The following is a 21,475-nucleotide window of genomic DNA, read 5'->3' on the forward strand; positions in this document are numbered from 1 at the left end:
TTCCAAACTGAGCCGAAAAACGCGTTTAGATTAATTTAATTTTTGAAAAAATATTTTTGTATTAAAAGCATTTTTTTGATTTAACCGGCTTTGGGCTTGGCAGTGTTGCGTTCCTCACGCGCTCACGCGCTCGTGAGCGCTCACTTTTCGCTCATTCGTGAGGAGGAGCGCTGCGCGAGCTAGTTCACGTTTGCCCGCGCTCACGTTTGCTCCGATTTTTTCAGCTCGCGTTTGCCCCACGCTCGCGCTCATTTTTCGCTCACGGAGCGCTCACTTTGGAAGTATCGCGAATCGTTTTACTTTTTGAGACAGTTTTTTTGTTTTTCAATCTTAGTTAGATTTTGTACTTAAGGCGCAGCATGTCAGTGGAAACAAAGGAAGGGTATGAGCGCGTGAACAAAAAGGACTGTAATCCTTAGAAAAACTTAAAAAAACAATGAAATAATTCAAGAAGATTTATGCTGGGGTAAGTTTGATTCTATGTTATATGCTTGGTTGATTAAAATATAAAATTAAACTGTTTTATGTACCTAAACAGTTTGTTGGCTACCATTCCAGCGTGCGGATCAGAATGAGCAACCATTAAACAAAAGTCATACCATTTAATAAATCGTTCAGTGCTTGGAAACGGATGATCATTTTTATTAAGTTAATCTTTCTCATTCTAGAAAATAGGGTAAAATTGTTGAAACATTTATCTTTTTACAAAAAGCCTCCAAATTGCTAGTGTTTGAAATAACCCATTTGAATGAAATAATATAAATTGTCATTGTTACGTTTTAGCACATAAAGGGTGGTTCCTCTTCCGTCAAGAAAATTATATCTAACACTTCCGCTACCAAGCCTCTGAAAATATTCAATTACAGATTCAATTAATGATTTTTTGAATGTGGACATTCTCTAAAATGATCCGAATATGAGGGATGATTATTACTTTTATAAAGCTCACTGCTGTTTTTTATAAAGGTTCAATAAAACAAATTTTATTTTTTTGGTGTTTTTAAAACCACCTTGAGTCAAAACTCCGGATTCTAACAACTTAAAATAAACATTTGTCAATTAATTCAATTTTTTATACATATCAGTGAATCTCTTCACGTCAATGATTTTTCACATTAAGAATGAGTTAGCTCTTTGTTAGCACACTCAAGAGTAAATCATTCTACCCCTTGGCTAATTCTGAATTTAAATAGAACGTATATTTGGGTTCGCCGACTACATCCATTTTATTGCTTACTTTTGTTTGTTTGACCACTTTCTTGTTTGTTTTTGCTGCCTGTGCTGAGATAGGGGAACTATGCCCTTTCTCAGCCTATTTCTATTATCGGCCTATCAGCACTTTGATCATGAATTACAGCTTTTATAAAGTGTTTTTGACAATTCTGAAGTAATAAATAGCTCAAATAAAAGTGAGCAAGCAACTCTCCATTGTTGAAACATCTGAAAATGTTGCTTTAGTAGCGGAAAATGGGAAAAGTGATGAGAATGGGTCGAACGGCTTAGTGTGATTAAAATGGGTATATTTCCCCTAGTTCTAGAAACTTCGTTTCAAACAGGCAGATGCTTCAACAGGGAAAAACAACTACCTACTTTAGCTCACCAGCTCACGTGAGCGCAAAACGCTCCGGTGAGCGTGAGCGAGCACGAGCTACCTGATAAAAACTCACGCTCCAGCTGGAGCGAGCACGCTTTCCGTGAGCGCTCGCTCATTCGCAACCCTGGGGCTTGGTGCTAAATAACTATTTTGACAACTGGAAAACCCGCCTTACCTTGGTAATCTACATACCTTGGCAAACTACGCTAAATTGATTTAGAATGTTTCAGTCCAACATGGCGGCCAATACGGCGGTGACAAAATATTGAAAAAAATCAATTTTGTAATTTAACAGGCAATTAACTATCCAAAACTTATTAAAATGGGGTCGCAGAACTTATGAATATGATGTTAAAATTAAGTAAAATAATACGATTTTTTGTCGTGATTCGATTATCCAAAGTCCTTTACAAACCTTCGGATAATCTAAACTTCGGATAATCGAGTCCGGACTGTATTTATCATTTTCTACCTACAAAAATACAATTTTCTTTACTGGATAGGGGTACAGCATCTAATTCCAGCGTGCCTATTATGTTGCCATATCAGCACTTTGACTATCGTAATCAGCCATAAAACGCGTTTTCAACTGAAGTCGAGTGATAGAAAGTTCAATAGCAAGCGAGTTTCTATAAGCAGCTTTACAAAATAACTTGTTTAAATAGTGAAAATCAGCAAATTGGATGGATTTAGGAGCCAAACATACGAGTATTTCCTCTATAGTACAAAAACTGACTGACTGACTGATCTTTAATAAAAGATCTGTTGTATCAGAAACTGGTAAATTTTTTATCAGTTTCCATTGATTATAACTTTTTTACAATTTATTTTTGTAAAAATTGCAACAAATTCAACCATAAAATATTCAATCTTTAAAGATTAAACTGTGTATAATGTGCTGCATCACCAACAAATATTACCTCTGAAAATGTGTAAATTGACATCGGAAGAATTGTAATTTTACATGTTCTCTATATGTTTTGAAACCCTTACATTCAAAAAGAAGCTCAAACAAAAAAAATCATCCTTCCAAAATTGAACATTTGTAATTGTGTAATAGACCACTCAAAAAAAGTTTAATTGAAAAAAAAAAACTTAATAAATCTCATACAGTCATCCCTCATATTCGGAACAGTTTACATATCGGCCTACTTAATCTTTTATGTCAGAAAAAGGGTTTAATTTTACCTCTGGAATTATGTTATTTTACCACTTTTCTGGTGTAATGTCACTTTTTCAGTCCAAATTGAGGTAAAATTACATCATAAAAGAGGTAATATTCAACCTTCCAAAATTACAGCTTCCAAATTTAAATTAATTTTTACTGTGTACTGAAAGCTAGAGAGTGTCTAAATAAAGGTCCTAAAAATAGTAGGGTCGATAGAATAGATGCATTTGGCATGCTATTGACAAATTATCACAAAAGTGTTCCGCGGGACACAAAAATCAACTCGCGGGACCCCTGTTGAATGTAGCTCTCTCGAATGGAGCGTGTTCACAAAGCCACAGATTCATACAGAATCTGACTCGAAAACTACAGAAAACAAAATGCAAAATGTAGAGTTTTGGAATTGAGTCTGTGCTTGAATATCCCTGTTAAGGACGCTCACTTTAACTTTTAAGTTGTGCCAACTTCAACATCATGCTCTGGTTAGAATAAAAACCTCAAAAGGGATGAGTTTCCAGCTGAAATCGCCGGCAAACCGGGAATGACAGAACCAAAAAAATATATATCGATTTAGCATATTCCACTTTGTCTGCAATCAATAAATATTTCAGAACGCTGCGGTGGCAGTCTTTCTTTTTTTTTTTGATGCAGTAATTGGGGTGGATTGGATACGGGACTTATATTTTATTTTGCGTGTTTTTTGGGGAGTGGGTCCCGTATTAGCATATGCGAGAGTGAAAATGACACTCCTTGGTGAAGGGGGCGCGATATTAGCTGGGATGCCACGCCCCACTAGACAGTCTGTTGGTAAAAGGGTTGTAGCAGCTGGACTTGAACTCTGCAAGGTCAAGCAAGATTGAGGTGTACGTGATATGACTTTTTTTTTAAATGTTTCAATGTCGAAATTTAAAGCAGATCGAAACAAAACTACGAAACCGGTATTTTTCTTAAATTTTAATTTTTGTATTTTTTAATTCGGCTAAAACTTTTTTGGTGCCTTCGGTATGCCCAAAGAAGCCGTTTTGCATCATTCTGTATCTTTTGAAGGAATGTTTGGATCGATTTTGTGTCTTCGGCAAAGGTAGAGGTATGAATAAAGACTACACTGAAAAAAATATACTCTGTAAAACAATTTTGGTGATTTTTAATTTTACTTTTTGTCACTAAAACTTGATTTGCAAAAAAAACACTATTTTTATTTTCTGATATGTTTTAGGGGACATCAAAAGCCAACTTTTCTGAAATTTCCAGAAAGGGCAAAAAATCTTTGACCGAGTTATGAATTTTTGAATCAATACTGATTTTTTCAAAAAATCGAAAAACCGGTCGCAAAAAATTTTCAAGTTTAAATTTGAAATCAAAAAGAACTCTAGTGAAATTTTGACACAGTGCACCGTTTTCAAGTTATAGTAATTTTTAGGCAACTTTTTTGATTTGTTTTCTTTTGAATTGCTCAGCACCGACTTGCGAATCCGTTAACTTAACGAGTAAACGTTTATCGCGTAATCGCGTTTTCATGATTCTCGATCGGATTAATTAATGAAGCGTTTTTTCTGCTCCAAGCTGGGCATCTTGACCAGGTAAATTGGGCAAGAATTTCCGAGACCCGCTCTTCCAATCTCGTGCACGCGGATCTGTTTGGATCGAGCAATATATCGGACATCCGCTAATTACGATCAAATTGGGTTAAGGTGTGCAGAGAATGAGGTTCGAGAGAACGTTGAAAACGTTTTTTTTATCTCAAGATTTGGGCAGCGAAGTGCAGTAAGGTCAATTATTATTTACCGCGGAGTTTTTATGAGTTTTGAACCCATCGTTCGTAATAGGTCATGTTGTGGATAGTTATTCAAAAAACCTAACTTTCAGTCTTAATGATCGGGGGGATCTGACAGCCCAATTTTATGTAATGGGAACGAAAATTAAAAGAGTTTTGAATACAATTTATATTTAAATAAAGGATCAAATCATCCCAAAGTAAATAAAGTTACTTTTTCAAACGATTTTTGAAATTCCTTATGTTTACCAACAAACACCGATGACGTGCACGAAGGAAAAAAAACTAAAACAGCTGTTTTGACTGCAATTCAGCTAGAAGTCCGCCGGAACGCTATGAGTCAGAGTGGAAAAAAGATACACCAGTCTAAAAGAGAACCAGCGTATTTTCCGGCAACGAAAGCAACTCCAAGTGTAGCAGAGTTTATATATATTTGGGATAGAGAGGTACGGCGGCAAATGTTGTTCTAAATTAGGGATAACATTATGTTACGGAACGACGAAACACGACCGTTTAGTATATGTACTACACGGCTCCGGTGCCCGGCGAGCCCCGTGCTGGGTGGGATTATAAATTAGATTTGTTTATTTGATGACTTGGGAGCGCAGCGGCTGTACCGGAGCTGTGTTATGTTAATTCGTTCTAAAATTTTGCACTCAGCTGATGTTTTGAAATTTTCATAAACCACCCAACATTCCTGTTGGCGTATTTGCTTTGATGTTGGTCGTAAAATTAATCTCTCAGTTGACCTATTCGGAAATCACTTGGGGGTTTTCGCTAAGTGAAAATTGAACCTTGAGTGCAAAATTGAGCCATACTGGTCACGTGTAAACTCAATGGCCAAAAGAAAGTCGGAACGAGACAGGGGGCGCCATAAAGTCAACAAATGAGACACAACGTTTATTGGTGAAATAAAATTAAATCAAACTTGTGTCTCTTTCCGTCGTCGCCGTCGCTACACGCTCCAATACGGCCTAACTGTATTCGCTTTGGATCGCGCGCTAGTTGTTGTGTTCTGGGCAGAACCCATCTCGTCGCCGGCGACGACACAAACACTGCAACGAGGGTTAAAAATAGCGCCGGCCTTTTGTGTGGGTGACAAAGCCGTTCCAGAATTGTGCCCACATACGGTGTGCATGCACACTGTGTGTGAGTTGATTTAGGTCTCTCAACTGCATAAATTATGAGCCATTTGGAGCATAGTAGTTCGTCACTGGAATTACCCTGCTCGTCAAAATTGATTGTGTCAAATAAGTCAACTCGATGGCTTCGGTGAAACTGGCACCACCGCGCGGGTTTGACGTTTATTGAGTCGTCAACCGGGTTGCCAGCCAGGCCAAACTTTCGTTTGACCCGGAAAAGGTCGCTAAGTTGACAGTTATTCGTCGTCTTCGGCAAAGGGATCAGCGTGACGGATTGTGTCCAACGTTGGAATTATCCGATTCTTAACCCGTGGCGTAGACGACTCAATTGACGACGGGGGACCACTAATTATCCGGAGCGATAATCCGACCGCCGCGGGAAGGCTTTTTGGAGATTTCGACCCTTGTCAGTCAGCCGGAATGCTGTTCGAACTCATTGGATTAGCTGAGAATCGGGCCAAACACGTGACAGTGCTGACTCACCCCCCAAGTTGGGAATCGGGTTGAAGAGTTTTCAGACCGTCTGATCACCTTATAAACGATGAATCATTCCAGCATTTCGAGGAAATAGTTTAGCAAGGGTCACACCGTTGCACTTGACCGACTTCTCCGGTGCGAAGAAAGTGGCCATGTTTACCTTTAAAGTCGCATTGCTCCGGACAGCTCAGTAATGTCTCATTTAACGCTTCAATGCCAGCACTAATCCGGGGAGGGTGGACCAAATGACATTCATTGGGTCGTGTCGAGAAAGTAAGGCTGGATATTGGGGCTTACAGCTTGAGTTAGAAAAGATGATTTTTAAATTGAAACCGTTGAGCAGTTCTCTACGAAATCGATGTTTTTTTTTGAATTTTAATTTTTGTATATTTTAATCCGGCTGTAACTTTTTTTGTGCTACCGGTGTGCCCAAAGAAGCCATTTTGCATCATTAGTTTGTCCATATAATTTTCCATACAAATTTGGCAGCTGTCCATACAAAAATGATGTTTGAAAATTCAAAAATCTGTATCTTTTGAAGGAATTTTTGGATCGATTTGGTGTCTTCGGCAAAGTTGTAGTTATGGATATGGACTACACTGAAAAAAATGATACACGATAAAAAAATTTGATGTGTGTGTGTGCAACCAACCAAACGGGACCACGCGGTCGCTTCTTACCAATTGAGTTGTTTCCATGTATTTTTTTAGGTCTACATTCTATACATGCAAATAACTCGCATAGGCATTTGGATGGTGTTAGCCCTGCCGAGCTTCGGTGACCCATTTCTACGCTGGCTAGCCAAGCGCGAGGTCTCTCAGCTTGAGTCGACAAGCCCCGCCCTGAAGAACGTTTGCATCAATGGGATTCAAACGTTATTTAGAACTTCCGAACCCTTGTCAAATGGACAAGGATCCAGCGCGTATATAGTAACAGTAACAGTATTCCTAATTCCAGTCATAGCCTACCAAGTCACGATGGCCTAGTGATTAGGATTTTTGCTTACCAATCCAAAGGACGGGGGATCGAACCCCGACTCGAGCGACTTTGATTTTTCGTTCATGTTCAGAGTTTCAAGATTTATATGTCCTATGATTTCTCGTTGGGAGCAGATGGGAATCGAACCCAGGACCATTCGCTTACAAAGCAAACACCGTAACCAGTCAGCCACGGCCGCTCCTTACACGATAAAAAAAATTTGATGATTTTAAATTTAAGTTTTTGTCACTAAAACTTGATTTGCAAAAAAAAAAAAATATTTTTTTTTATGTTTTAGAGGACATCAAATGCCAACTTTTCAGAAATTTCCAGGTTGTGCAAAAAAAAACCCGACCGAGTTATGAATTTTTGAATCAAAACTGATTTTTTTTTTCAAAAAATCGAAATGTTGGTAACAAAAAATTTTCAACTTTATTTTTCGATGTAAAATCAAATTTTCAATCAAAAAGTACTTTAGTGAAATTTTCATAAAGTGCACCGTTATCAAGTTATAGCAATTTTTAGGTACTTTTTTGAAAATATTTGCAGTTTTCCATTTTTTTAACTAGTGCACATGTTTGCCCACTTTTGAAAAAAATATTTTTTTTAAAGCTGAGAAAATTCTGTATATTTTGCTTTTTTGAACTTTGTTGATACGACCTTTAGTTGCTGAGATATTGCCATGCAAAGGCTTAAAAAGCAGGAAAATTTAAGTTTTTTAAGTCTCACCCAAACAACCCACCATTTTCTAATGTCGATATCTCGGCAACTAATGGTCGGATTTACAATGTTAAAATATGAAACATTCGTGAAATTTTCCGATCTTTTCAAAAACAATATTTTCAAAATTTTCAAATCAAGACTAACATTTCAAAAGGGCTATACATTCAATATTACGCCCTTTAGAAAAGTTAGTCTTGATTTGAAAATTTTGAAAAAAATGTTTTCGAAAAGATTGAAAAATTTCACGAATGTTTCATATTTTAAAATTGTAAATCGGACCATTAGTTTCTTAGGTATCGGCGTTAGAAAATGGTGGGTTGTTTGCACAGAAAAAAATATCATGGTAATATTACATCTGGGAAGGGGTACTTCTTTTATGTCAGAAAAAAGGGTAATTTTACCTCTGAAAATGTGTAATTTTACCACTATTCTGATGTAATGTCGCTACACCCAAAGGAAAAATATATCTAAAAATCTGCAACATTGGATTTGCTGCAGAAAATGTCATATTTGATAACATTTTTTGCAGCAAGCCCGTAGATCATTTTTGCCCGCGTGTAAAAATTTCAGCGATCTGCAGTTCTCACCAACACATATAAAGCTGGCCCGTCCCCGAGCAACACTCCAAAGAGAAGCATATATTGGTGCTCTTTCACTCACTTTTCATCAAGCGTCCATGGCGCGGTGGTAGCGTGTCGGATCAATTACCAAGAAGTTGGTGGTTCAATCCTCGTTCTGCTAAGTGTTTTTTTTTGTGAAATACAACCAAAAAGTCGTCGGTAATGTCGATAATTGTCGGTAACGGGCAAAAATGTCATACTCCTATATCGCAAAAAATGCATGAGGACAGATTTCATGCAGATTCTGATATACTTTCATGCCGCCATGCATCACAATCATGCGACTGCCAGTTGGGTGTATTTCAGTCTAAATTGAGGTAAAATTACATCATAAAAGAGGTAATATATAAATTTACACAATTTTTTGCTGTGTGGGTGAGACTTGGAAAACATCATTTTTTTTGCTTTTTAAGCCTTTGCATAGCAATATCTCAGCAATTAAAGGTCGTATCAACAAAGCTCAAAAAAGCAAAATATAGAGAATTTTCTCAGCTTTTCAAAAATTATTTTTTTTTACAAATGTGGGCAAACTGCGACTATTTTCAAAAAAGTTACCGAAAATTTGCTTTAACTTGAAAACGGTGCATTTTATAAAAATTTCACTAAAGTACTTGATTTGACATCAAAAAATGAAGTTGAAAAATTTTTGCGAACAATATTTCGATTTAAAAAAAAAATCAGTATTGGTTCAAAAATTCATAACTCGGTCAAAGATTTTTTGCACAACCTGAAAGTTTCTGAAAAGTTGGCATTTTATGTCCCCTAAAACATATAAAAAAAAATTAAAAATTGTGTTTTTTTTTTGTAAATCAAGTTTTAGTGACAAAAAGTTAAATTAAAAATCACCATTTTTTATCGTGTATCATTTTTTCAGTGTAGTCCTTATCCATACCTACAACTTTGCCGAAGACACCAAATCGATCAAAAAATTCCTTCAAAAGATACAGATTTTTGAATTTTTTATGCAATTTTTGTATGGACAACTGCCAAATTTGCATGGAAATTTATATGGACAAACAAAGTTTCAGTCGGATTAAAAAATACAAAAAAAATCGAATGACCGAAATCTGAGAGAATGGCTCAATTTTGGAGTTCCTACTTGATACGTTCTTCATATTTTTAATCCGTTCTTGTTAAGATATTGCATGACATTGAAACGAGTTTGGCCAAGTAAATCGTGATCTTTTTGAAATTCATACCAGTACTTTCAAGCCAGCATTAAAGTTTCCTCCAAGAAGAATGCAAAATTAGCTAGCTAGAACCGTTCCATCTTGCTACTCCCGCGAAGTCCAGCAGTTCCGAACCACAGTAACTCATTTGCATGATTCGCTCGCTATTCTCGGCGAGCGTCCATTTCACCGTACTTTTACAGCCAGAAAGAGCAAGTCACACCATATTTATGGCCGTCATCGTACGACGGTGATAGTCACCATCTTGCCTGGACTCGTTCACTATCTCGCTACACAGTAACAAGAATTAGGGTAATATTACATTGGGGAATTTGTACATCTTTTATGCAAGAAAAAATGTAATTTTACCTCAAGAAATGTAAATCTACATCAAAATAGAGTTTTTTTTACGGTGTACCCGGAGATTGTAGTTTGCCCATTTTACGACCGCAACACAAGCCCCAATAGTTGGCCGGAGTCATCCCGGGGCGTCGCCGACGTATTCACAGTATGCATATATCGGCACTTAAAATCAATTTCATCGCCGTGCAAATCGCCTCTGGATATGGATATTTTCCAAAGCGGGATGCTCTCTTGAACTGCGCGCGGCCGCATCGTGCCTGCTGTAGAGGACGTTCTGAGCGGGTTTTATTGTTACAACTACAGGCACTAGGAATCTAGAATTTGTAAGGTTAGAAACAAAGTTTAGTTGGTTGAGTTTCTTATAAATAATTTCTTCCAGATTTGTTTGTTACACCAACCTTTCAATTCGGTATCTTGCACCTTCCAAGTAAGTGCAGCAATATGGGTAGAGCGGTTTATTAAAATTGTTAATTCGTTCGTGCCCCGGAGATAATGGATGGGCACTTGAACGAACACGGAATGGTAGCTGAATTGGAATTAGGAGGTTAATGTGTTTTGCATCCGACAGTGCACAAAGTTGTACGAACTCGCTTGCAGTCTCTGCAGTGACGTGTGCTATGATCGTGTTTTAGTAGCTAAGCTGAAATCCTGTTGTCGACTCGACGGTCAACTCGAAGATCTGTTTTATTCAGAGTGTCTGACGACACTGCCCGAATCTCGCCCAATCCCTGGCACCATCTGTTCCGAGATACCGAAAACGTGCGCGAACTCCAACAAGAAAGCAGAACAACAACCGACGACGACGACGACCCCGAAGAAGGAAAGCTGCTGCAAAGAGAAAAGAACCTTGCAGTTCCCTGCCCACCTCGGTCCGTTCCGTTGGCCAACTTGGGAGAAACATGAAAAACGAGTTTTACAAATTAATAACCAACTACTGCGGCAACAACAACAACAACAGCTCAAGTAGAAGGAAGTGTTCCCTGCGCGCGATAAGCCAAACCTGCAGAACTTGTTCGTCCACAGAGGGAGGGTGAGTCGGGATCATCCCGTTTGTTCGCCGACGAAGTTTGGATTTTGGAGCACTTCTCGGACGACCGGTTAAGGTGTCGCGCTGCGAATTTGCACTTGCGGGATTTTAAGGGGTGTTGAAGTTGGGAAGATTAAAGGGGGTAGATTGGGCATGATCCCGTTTTTTGGAAGAAATGTGGGATCGGCAGTTATTTTAAGATCGATTAGATCGTATACGGAGACAGGTCCAGTAGCATTCCAGAAATGCTACACTTTCTGCGCAAGACTACATATTCCAAGAGGATCGTGACAGACAATGTTGTAGTAACATAATTAGAGTAATATCTATTCGTTTAAGCCATGATGAGGTCAGCTATCAAACTTCGATCCATTAGTTTAGTTTTCACATTCGCATGGAGATGGTGATCTTAGCGGGTTGCAGACTGGATTTCGTCATGTATATGTGATGACTTTCCAGCCCAAGTTGCTTACTTCGATTCGTTAGTTTAGTTCGCTGCAATTTCATGACCAATTCCCAAGAAATCAAACTATGACCACTTTGTTTTGAACTGCATCATCACATTCACAATGTGATATCAGCGTTCTTTCTGTCTGTGTTGTTCTGATACTACAGACACACTCACTAACGCCCGCAAACGTGTGTGAGTTGGGTCGGAATCAACGAAGAAGTGGCGGAGAAACAGAAACGTCCTCATTATCGTCATCTTCTGGCTCTTCTGCCTGCACACGAGGAGTTCATTGTCCGGGATTCACCATCACACAGGCCTACACGGAAAAAATACACACTTACACACATTTCTCTCACGCTTATAATAACAATAACGCTGATGCTGCAATATTGCCATGATGGGGAGCCACTTTCCTCTCACCACGGAGTGCACACTCTAAATTTCGCATCGGATAGCCCTTAATTTGTACCACCCGCAGGGTGGACGGAATGAGGTAGGTCGTCAACAACCCTTCCCAACCACATTTCACCTTGAAAGTTTCGGCCACCGACCTGCCCGTTGACCTGCTCTGCATTCCTGCGCGCACACATCATCATTGACCAGCGCACGTTCTGCGTGGAACCTTATTAGCCAGTGCTAAATGCACCCGAAATGGCTTAAGTGGCCGGACGGACGGTCCGGTTTTGGCAAGTGGCACTTAAAATCGCAACGACGACGACCGGTCCGGTTTCCGCAAGTTCAGCAGTGATTCAAGGCAGAGTTTGGAGGGATTTTCAAGTAGACGACTCTCAAACGCAAGTTTTTACAGCTGACCTAGAAGAGTGTTATCGGGAATTCTTAGAACCAAGTCGGTAATGCAGCAAAAGAAACGTAATCCGTATCGAAAGCTGGATTACTTGCTAGTCGATGTTCATTTTCGAAGAGACTCCCCACAAATTGCAATTAAAGTAGCATTATGGATGGAGTTGAACTTCTTCGCTTGATATGAATGAATCCGGGGCGCGGTATGAAGTGGTTCGCCGGAACGTGCCATCCAAAAAGAATGAAGAAAAATAAATCCACCAAGCAATAAGTACCTTCAGCCCGACGCTGACTTGAGCGGCGCCGAGACTGTGTCTCTGAGAACTCTTGTGCAAAGTCTGGACGTGGTTCACTGAGACGCGTTCAATTTCTTCGAGGGCGGATTAGGCGTTCGGGAACCAGATATCTGCGGGAAGAAAGTCTGCAGCGGATTTTAACGTAGCGGAAGGTTCTCCTGAGATCCTGCTTGAAATCAGTACTTAAAGCTGCTGTCCTGCTATATGACTGAAAAGTCCAATGTGCATCTCTGCAAGCCCTGCCCATACAAATCTTCTGTTTTGGAAGCAGTTCATACAAAAAAATCTATGAAAATATATTAATATAGAGCAATTCCAGCTCAAATCACGAATTTTTCTGGTACTTTTGAACCCAACCCTCTCCTATTTTAATGGAACATTGTAGACATGTCATCCTAGACCTACACACAAAAAATATTTCCGAATGTTACATCATTTATGATGTCACACTTTTGCACGTCATTAAACATTAAATATCAACCAGAGCTTTTGCACCCAGATTTTTGTTACAGACATTTTAGTATCTTTAAAAGTACGGGTACTATCGAAATATATTTTTATTCATCCCCTAAAGTACTGTCCGCAAAGTAATTTACAACAATGTTTGACTATTCTTAAAATCACATTGTTTTAGGATTGAGTCCGTAAGTTTGACAATTTTGGAAAAATAAGACAACAACTTCCTTCGTTGCTGTGTACCCTTAAATGCAATTTGATGTAAATTTGCAACAAATTATACGTAATAACATGATTTTACGTCGTGAACCGTTTACGTCGAATCTCACGTTTACATCAACTGAGTTAACATGTAATTCATGTAGGGCGTAAGTTATTTAAATATTTTTGTATTTTGCAATTTAAAAATTACTGTATCTCAAAGCCGTTGCACCGTTTCAAAAAGCGGTCAAATTCAAACTTGAAGGAAATTGGAGGGCTTTCCGAAAAAAATACACTGAAACAAAAATACACGCTACTTCTATGCGATTTTTAGATTTTTAAGTTAAATTTTAAGGTGATCGAATCGAATCGATCGATCGATCGAATTTTTTGAGGAAATAGCCTAAGATGTTAGAAATAGACAGACGAAAAATGCAGGATGGTATGTCACTCCTAAAAAAAATACAAAAATCATTTACTTAAACTGTTTTTTTTTGAAAAGTGGACTAAACGTCATTTTTTTTTTTGAAAACCGATAGTGGGAATCCCCAGACAATTTTACGTAAAAGTCTCCATATTGACCATTGTCCAATCGTTGGGAAGATACAGCGGTTTTAAAAAAAGAAAAATGTCGAAAAAAAAAATGGTTTTTTGGTGGTTTTTGTCAATTTCTATGCAGGGTTGTTACGAGAGAGTCGAAAAATAATCCGCGCCAAATCCACGCCGACCTAAAATCCGAAACCGCGCAAAATCCACGCCATATAAAAAAATATCGCGACCAACATTTAAGAAATTTTAAATTTTTTAATGAAGAAAAACTAATTCAGAAAGTATTTGATTAAAAAAAACTCGTTTTATGTTTAAAGGCTCCAAAAGAATGAAAGCAATAAATCCATTTAAAAAAAATCCTCAAGAGACGTTCAAGACAAGGGTCATGAAGAAAAAATCTTCAAAATAGAAAAAAAAACAATATTTAAAAACCTTAAAAAATTAACTTCAAAAATATAACCTCAGAATTAAATCAAAATATAAAATTATAATATGATAAAATTTTAAATTTCGAAAGTCTAAATATTCAAAATCTAACATTTTTTATACAGTTTGTAATCCAAAATCCTCGCTAAAATTTCACTCCGAAAGAAATTTAATTTCTGATATTTAAAATAATGTCTTCTCAGAATTTCAAAATCTCTTACATAAAATAGGACTTCAAAAATTGTGGAATTCAAGAAGAATTTAAGAACTAAGAATTTAAAAATAAAAACATTTAAGAATTTACGAATTTAAGAATTTAAGAATTTAAGAATTTAAGAATTTAAGAATTTAAGAATTTAAGAATTTAAGAATTTAAGAATTTAAGAATTTAAGAATTTAAGAATTTAAGAATTTAAGAATTTAAGAATTTAAGAATTTAAGAATTTAAGAATTTAAGAATTTAAGAATTTAAGAATTTAAGAATGTAAGAATTTAAGAATTTAAGAATTTAAGAATTTAAGAATTTAAGAATTTAAGAATTTAAGAATTTAAGAATTTAAGAATTTAAGAATTTAAGAATTTAAGAATTTAAGAATTTAAGAATTTAAGAATTTAAGAATTTAAGAATTTAAGAATTTAAGAATTTAAGAATTTAAGAATTTAAGAATATAAGAATTTAAGAATTTAAGAATTTAAGAATTTAAGAATTTAAGAATTTAAGAATTTAAGAATTTAAGAATTTAAGAATTTAAGAATTTAAGAATTTAAGAATTTAAGAATTTAAGAATTTAAGAATTTAAGGATTTAAGTATTTAAGAATTTAGGAATTTAGGAATTTAGGAATTTAAGAATTTAAGAATTTAAGAATTTAAGAATTTAAGAATTTAAGAATTTAAGAATTTAAGAATTTAAGAATTTAAGAATTTAAGAATTTAAGAATTTAAGAATTTAAGAATTTAAGAATTTAAGAATTTAAGAATTTAAGAATTTAAGAATTTAAGAATTTAAGAATTTAAGAATTTAAGAATTTAAGAATTTAAGAATTTAAGAATTTAAGAATTTAAGAATTTAAGAATTTAAGAATTTAAGAATTTAAGAATTTAAGAATTTAAGAATTTAAGAATTTAAGAATTTAAGAATTTAAGAATTTAAGAATTTAAGAATTTAAGAATTTAAGAATTTAAGAATTTAAGAATTTAAGAATTTAAGAATTTAAGAATTTAAGAATTTAAGAATTTAAGAATTTAAGAATTTAAGAATTTAAGAATTTAAGAATTTAAGAATTTAAGAATTTAAGAATTTAAGAATTTAAGAATTTAAGAATTTAAGAATTTAAGAATTTAAGAATTTAAGAATTTAAGAATTTAAGAATTAAGAATTTAAGAATTTATAAGCTTAAGGATACTACTACTTTTAGATTTGAGAACTTTTTATGTATATTGTTTTGAATTTGATATTTTTTAGTTTTTAAATTTTTACTTTTAATTTTGATTTTCTTAAATTTTCAAATTTTCGATTACCCAAATTTTTGGTATTTTGAATTTCAGATTGCTAAAATTTTGAATTTCGAAATTTCAGATTTTTTAAATTACGATTTTAGAAATTTTGTAAAAAAATAATATGTATTTTGATTTTTTGTTATTATAAAAACTATTAAAACATTTTTTTTCGAATTTTTGAATTTCTGAAGCTTTGAATTTGGAATGTTCTGATCTTTTTATTTTCGCCAAGAATGTTTAAATTTAGAAAAAATATATTTCTACCGATTAAATTCCATTCCAAAATTCGAAAGTGGAGGCCAGCTTCTGTTACGTCCAATCAAGCTCATATTTGGCGCCCACCAGAACAAGCCTAAATAATAGTTTTTGTTTCACATTCTAATGTCTATATCTTCGGGAAAAGTTTATAATATTTGATTTACAAAATTAAAAATTGAATAAATCCAGTAAAAAATTAAAAATAAAAAAGGTTAAAAATCATTACTCAAAACTCAAAAGAAATTAAATATTCAGAGCCGGAGATGTTAAGAAATGACAAGAAACATATAAAAAATAATTGCTACATAATCTTTATCTTCATTTTTCGACGTTCCGTACTAAGAAAATACAAACAAACATTTTCAAAACTGCCATCCGCGCGAAATCCGCGCCTGAGCAAAATTAGCCAGCAAATCCGCGCCAGAACCGCGCCATCCGCGCGATCCGCGCCGTCCGTAACAACCCTGTATGTGGCAGAATTGATTTTTCAGTCTCGTAAATATTTTTACCGGAAAGCTCGTCCAATTTCCCAAAAGTTTGTGTTTGACAGCATTTCAATTGAATGTATGGGCTTACCTATTTTTTCGACATTTTTATTTTCAAAACTGCTGTATCTTCCCATACGGACAAAATAAAATTCCACGTGATATTAGGGACTTCTGTTTTACGAATCCTCATATATTGAGAAAACAATTACGAAAAATAAAACATATGAGAAATTTTATGATAAGAAATATTCATCAAATTTTAAAATTCACGCTGGCATTTGCAACTTTGAATAAACCCTACTTAAAAGCTGACTCTTACCTTATAAACCTGTCCGTAGGTTCCATTTCCGACCACTTCGATTAGCTCGAAGATCCCGGCGGGGTCCTGCAAAGTAAAAAAAGAGAAATAATTGATTAGAATCTTACTCTGGATATGGTCTTTTTTTTATTCGGATATGATGAAAGTTAAAACCAAATTTCCTCATCTTGAGGTTGATACAGAAAAAAAACCCGAAAATAGGTTAACTGGTGTCACCAACCGGTAAATGTAGATAACGACGGAAGAAACCGATTGACGTCACACTCAATTTGTTGCCTTTTCTGGGAACCGACTTAAACCCTATACTTGACAAAATTCACTACAGTTTTGAAATTAGATAATATTTGAGGTCGTGCCCGCCCACTTAGAGAAAACTTGTGGCAAGGTTACCGCTTTAATCGGTGGCCCCGTGCGTTGATCAATTTACATAGATGTCATGAGAAACCGAGTGGATGACCTAGATCCCGATCAATGTCTGGAATCAATCAATTGTGCCGTTCGCCCTCCACCCGTAGAGAGTTCGGTTACGAAATTCAAAACAGTCAATACGTTTTGGAGAGGGGTGAAGTAGAGTGAGCACTTCGATCAACGATTGCAAGCAAATGCCAAGAGGTGAGAGTTGCACTTATTTATACACAGTATTGGGTATTTTGCAACTGGTATTCTGAATCAGCAGATATTGATTGCGTAAATTTCCACCACCCGCCATAACAAGGCGCTGAAGAACTTGAACACGTAAAAAATCCTCTCTCCAAGCTAAGTGGAGATGATACTCAACTTTTATGTTGTATTTCTAGTGTACTTTTTCATGCATTATAGGAAAGCCTTTATTTTTAAATCGGATAATTCGAAGTAAGCGGTCCAGCTTTTTCGGCTGTGCAGGTCAGTTCTGCACAAAGATCTATCCTTCATCATGCGGCGTTACTTACGCCTCAAGATCTCGCCAACATCCCCGCTGTTGAACTTGAATTATGATCTAAACCGCTAAATCCAATCATTAATCGACATCTAGTGGACGACAGCTAGGCCGCACCAGTAAGTAATTCGGCCGGTTCAAAACCGTTTCTAATTGCAGACCTCACTGACTGACGGACTGTGCGGCAGGTTGACCTTGCACTTCAAACAACCACAGTGTCCAAGTCGCGGACCAGCGTTGGCCATTAAAACGGGCCGTGTGCGGACTTAAGCGGCGGCGATTGATCCGATTGGATGCGCATTTCAAAACGGATTTCCATACGGTTGGCGCGGCAGTTGATTGATTGACGAAATCGGCAACTCGCGTGGCCCCGCCGAAACGCAACTTTAATAACTCTCAATGACTCAATCAATGTCCACCGCGCGGCTTTGCATGCCGATGACTCTCGCGGGTGCAACGTTGACTGGTGAGGTGGCTGATGGTCTCTCAAGTTCTATTATACGAAGATGATGAGTCGCGATGGTACTTGGAAGACTTTCGAGGCTCATTCAAGAGGTCCAATTGACATTTCGGCGCGCGCGCGCTCGATTTCAAACACAGGCTATTGAACTACTTTCGAGCCTTTCACGAACACGTCAGTCTCCGAACAATTGGGCAACCCCCTAAACTGCGCCACTCGTTCAAGCCTCAAAAGCGCCAATTATCATAATAATATGACAGTCCACCAGGTGGCGCGCGCTCGCTGGAGAGACAGCTGAATTTGCCCCCGTTGACAAACCTCTATCTATCCTGCCATCTCGATTGTGGTGGTGCTCGGTTTTGGCAAGCCCCCTCGCCCCATGCGAATGGCAGTGTCTAATGAAATGATTTAATTTACATAAGATTTCCAATTTTATTTGCCAGCTTTGTTTCTGTCGCCACCGGATTTATGGAGGGGGGGTTCTGAGTTTGGGACGGACCAATAAAAAGTGGACACATGTCTCGGGCTGCCGCGTTTCTGGCCGTTTTGGGGCGCTGATCTTGAATTTCACACCGAAGGAACTCAGTCGATTGATTTAAGCCACTGGTCTAATCGAATTTTAATGACGTGCGCCCGGAATGGGAGATTTATCCCACTCACAATGTGATGTGGGAAATATGGCATCAGGTGTCGGAAAGTGTTATTTTTGTGAGACTTAAGTTTGAGTGTCACGTTTCATTTTTCAATGATTTGAATATTTCCCATAAGAAAAAGTTGTAGGGAACATGGTTATGAATTCTGTAACATTCTTTAACATTGTTCAGTGTGATTGAATCTATTCTTACTCAGTTTTTTTCGAAGTATTTTTTGTATTTAAGTAGGTATTTTTACTGTTTTAAATTTTTTTAATACTAAAAATACGTAGGGATCATCCATAAACTACGTGGAAACTTTTTGAAATCTCAAATCATCCCCCCCCTCGTGGACAATTTCCATACAAAACATATGGGTCATTCCAGGTCAACTGAGTACACTTTTGGACTCGACCTTCACCGATTTGGACCAAACTTGAAGGGAACGTTTATCTATCGATAGTTAACAGAAATCCCAAGTTTGGTGCTGATTGGACCATCCTTCTATTTTTGGCACCGCCCTCTTTTTTGGCGATTTTCTAAAAAACTTTTTTTTCTTTTAATCATAACTTTGCAACTATTTGAGCAAAAGACTTTCTACAGGTTGCATTTTATAGAAAATTGTCCAAGGAATTCGATAAAAATAAAATTTTAACCCTTAAATGCCCACTAATATTATATTTTAACGTTTTTAGTATAAAAATTCAGTTTTGACCAATTGATTATATTTTTATTTTTTTTTTATTTTATCGTCATCGTGTTCCTCGGACAATTTTACATAATAATCAATGTAGATTTCAAATTAAAATGAACTATTGGCGAGATATAGCGATTTTACTGAAAAAAGTTTGATTTTGCACTGCACTCTGTCCTATGAATTCAAATCCGAAATAAGTTTCTCACAGATAAAACCCGAATTATGCGAGATTCATTCCTTTTTGTTGAAAAGTACACCATGAACTTCTGAGTGCTGCGCAAAATCAAACTTTTTTCAGTAAAATCGCTGTATCTCGTCAATAGTTCATTTTAGTTTGAAGTCTACATTGATTATTATGTAAAATTGTCCGGGGAACACGATGGTGATAAAATAAAACAAATGAAAATATAAGCAATTGGTCAAAACTGAATTTTTATACTTAAAACGATAAAATATAATATAAGTGGCATTTAAGGGTTAAAATTTTATTTTTATCGAATTCCTTGGACAATTTTCTATAAAATGCAACCTGTAGAAAATCTTTTGCTCAAATAGTTGCAAAGTTATGATTAAAAGAAATTTTTTTTTTAGAAAATCGCCAAAAATAGAGGGATGGTCCAATCAGCACCAAACTTGGGATTTCTGTTAACTATCGATAGATAAACGTTCCCTCCAAGTTTGGTCCAAATCGGTGAAGGTCGAGTCCAAAAGTGTACTCAGTTGACCTGGAATGACCCATATCTGTTTTGTATGTAGAGTGTACTATCGCTGAACCACCCCCCCCCCCCCCCCCTAAGATGTCCACGTGGTTTATGGATGGTCCCCTACTTAGGCCGTTGCACACATTTTTCGAAGTTTATGTCGCCCCTTTCCCCCTTCAAAATCGGTTCGAAAAATCAGGTAGCAAAAAATATGTTTTTCAAAAATTACAAAATTTTAAAGCAAATAGAAGTCTAACCATCTGAAAACAATTAGAAATGCATTTTCGATCAAAAATATTTTCATTTTTGTGGAATTCCAATGAACAGCACCTCAAAAAGTTTTTTCTTCAGCGAAAAAAAAATCTCTCCAATAATTGGATATTTTGAAAACTAATGATGGCAAAACAACTGGGCAGGTGTAAAATGCCCTTTAAAACACTTTTTTCATTGAGACCATAGCTTGTTATTTCATTTTTTTTTGCCCTCCTCCTCGATCCCGACCAAAATCGAGGGACATAAACTTCATAGGGGGCAGTGGGGCAAGTGTAACAAGCTAAGGAAATGCTCGTTATAACCCGTTAAAACCGTTAAAAAATCTGTCGGATTTTTTCATAATCATTTTATTCCAGGTCTTGACTAAGACTTTGATAGAACAAGTTATTTTTAAATCCTGTTTTGCCTTCCTCACTGAGGTAAGGCTATAATCCTGCTCTAAAAATGAACTTCGTATAAAAACGTCGTAGACCCACCTTCATGTATACATATCGACTCAGAATCGAAAACTGAACAAATGTCTGTGTGTATGTGTGTGTGTATGTGTGTGTGTATGTGTGTGTGTATGTATGTATGTGACCAACAAACTAGCTCATGTTTCTCGGCACTGGCTGAACCGATTTGATCCGAACTTGTTGCATTCGACTTGGTTTAGGGTCCCATAGATCGAGTTTTATACAGATTGAAGTTTCGATAAGTAGTTCAAAAGTTATGTATAAAAATGTGTTTTCACATATATTTGGATCTCACTTAACTGTATGTAAACTATGTCCGGGTCCATCATCCGACCCATCGTTGGTTAGGTTATCAAAAGACCTTTCCAACGAGTCCAAAACATTGAAGATCTGGCAACCCTGTCTCGAGATATGGCCACTTAAGTGATATTGATGTACTTTTTTGAAGCCGGATCTCACTTAAATGTATGTAAACTATGTCCGGATCCATCATCCGATCCAACGTTGGTTAGGTTATCAAAAGACCCTTTCAACGAGTCCAAAACATTGAAGATCTGGCAAC

General features: G+C 36.5%; 1 protein-coding gene across 13 annotated transcripts in view; it reads right to left on the reverse strand.

Annotated features, from left to right (window-relative positions):
* Positions 1-21,475, reverse strand: part of LOC120430453 (serine/threonine-protein kinase mig-15) — a 128,553-nt gene that overhangs the window by 64,073 nt on the left and 43,005 nt on the right. For all 13 annotated transcript variants that reach the window (XM_039595562.2, XM_052710287.1, XM_039595561.2 and 10 more), the window contains one exon: positions 16,780-16,845. In XM_039595562.2, the coding sequence (XP_039451496.1) occupies positions 16,780-16,845 (66 nt within the window). The remainder of the gene's footprint in view (positions 1-16,779; positions 16,846-21,475) is intronic.

Source organism: Culex pipiens, chromosome 3 (assembly GCF_016801865.2).
Source record: "Culex pipiens pallens isolate TS chromosome 3, TS_CPP_V2, whole genome shotgun sequence".
In the NCBI taxonomy this organism is placed as follows: Eukaryota; Metazoa; Arthropoda; class Insecta; order Diptera; family Culicidae; genus Culex; species Culex pipiens.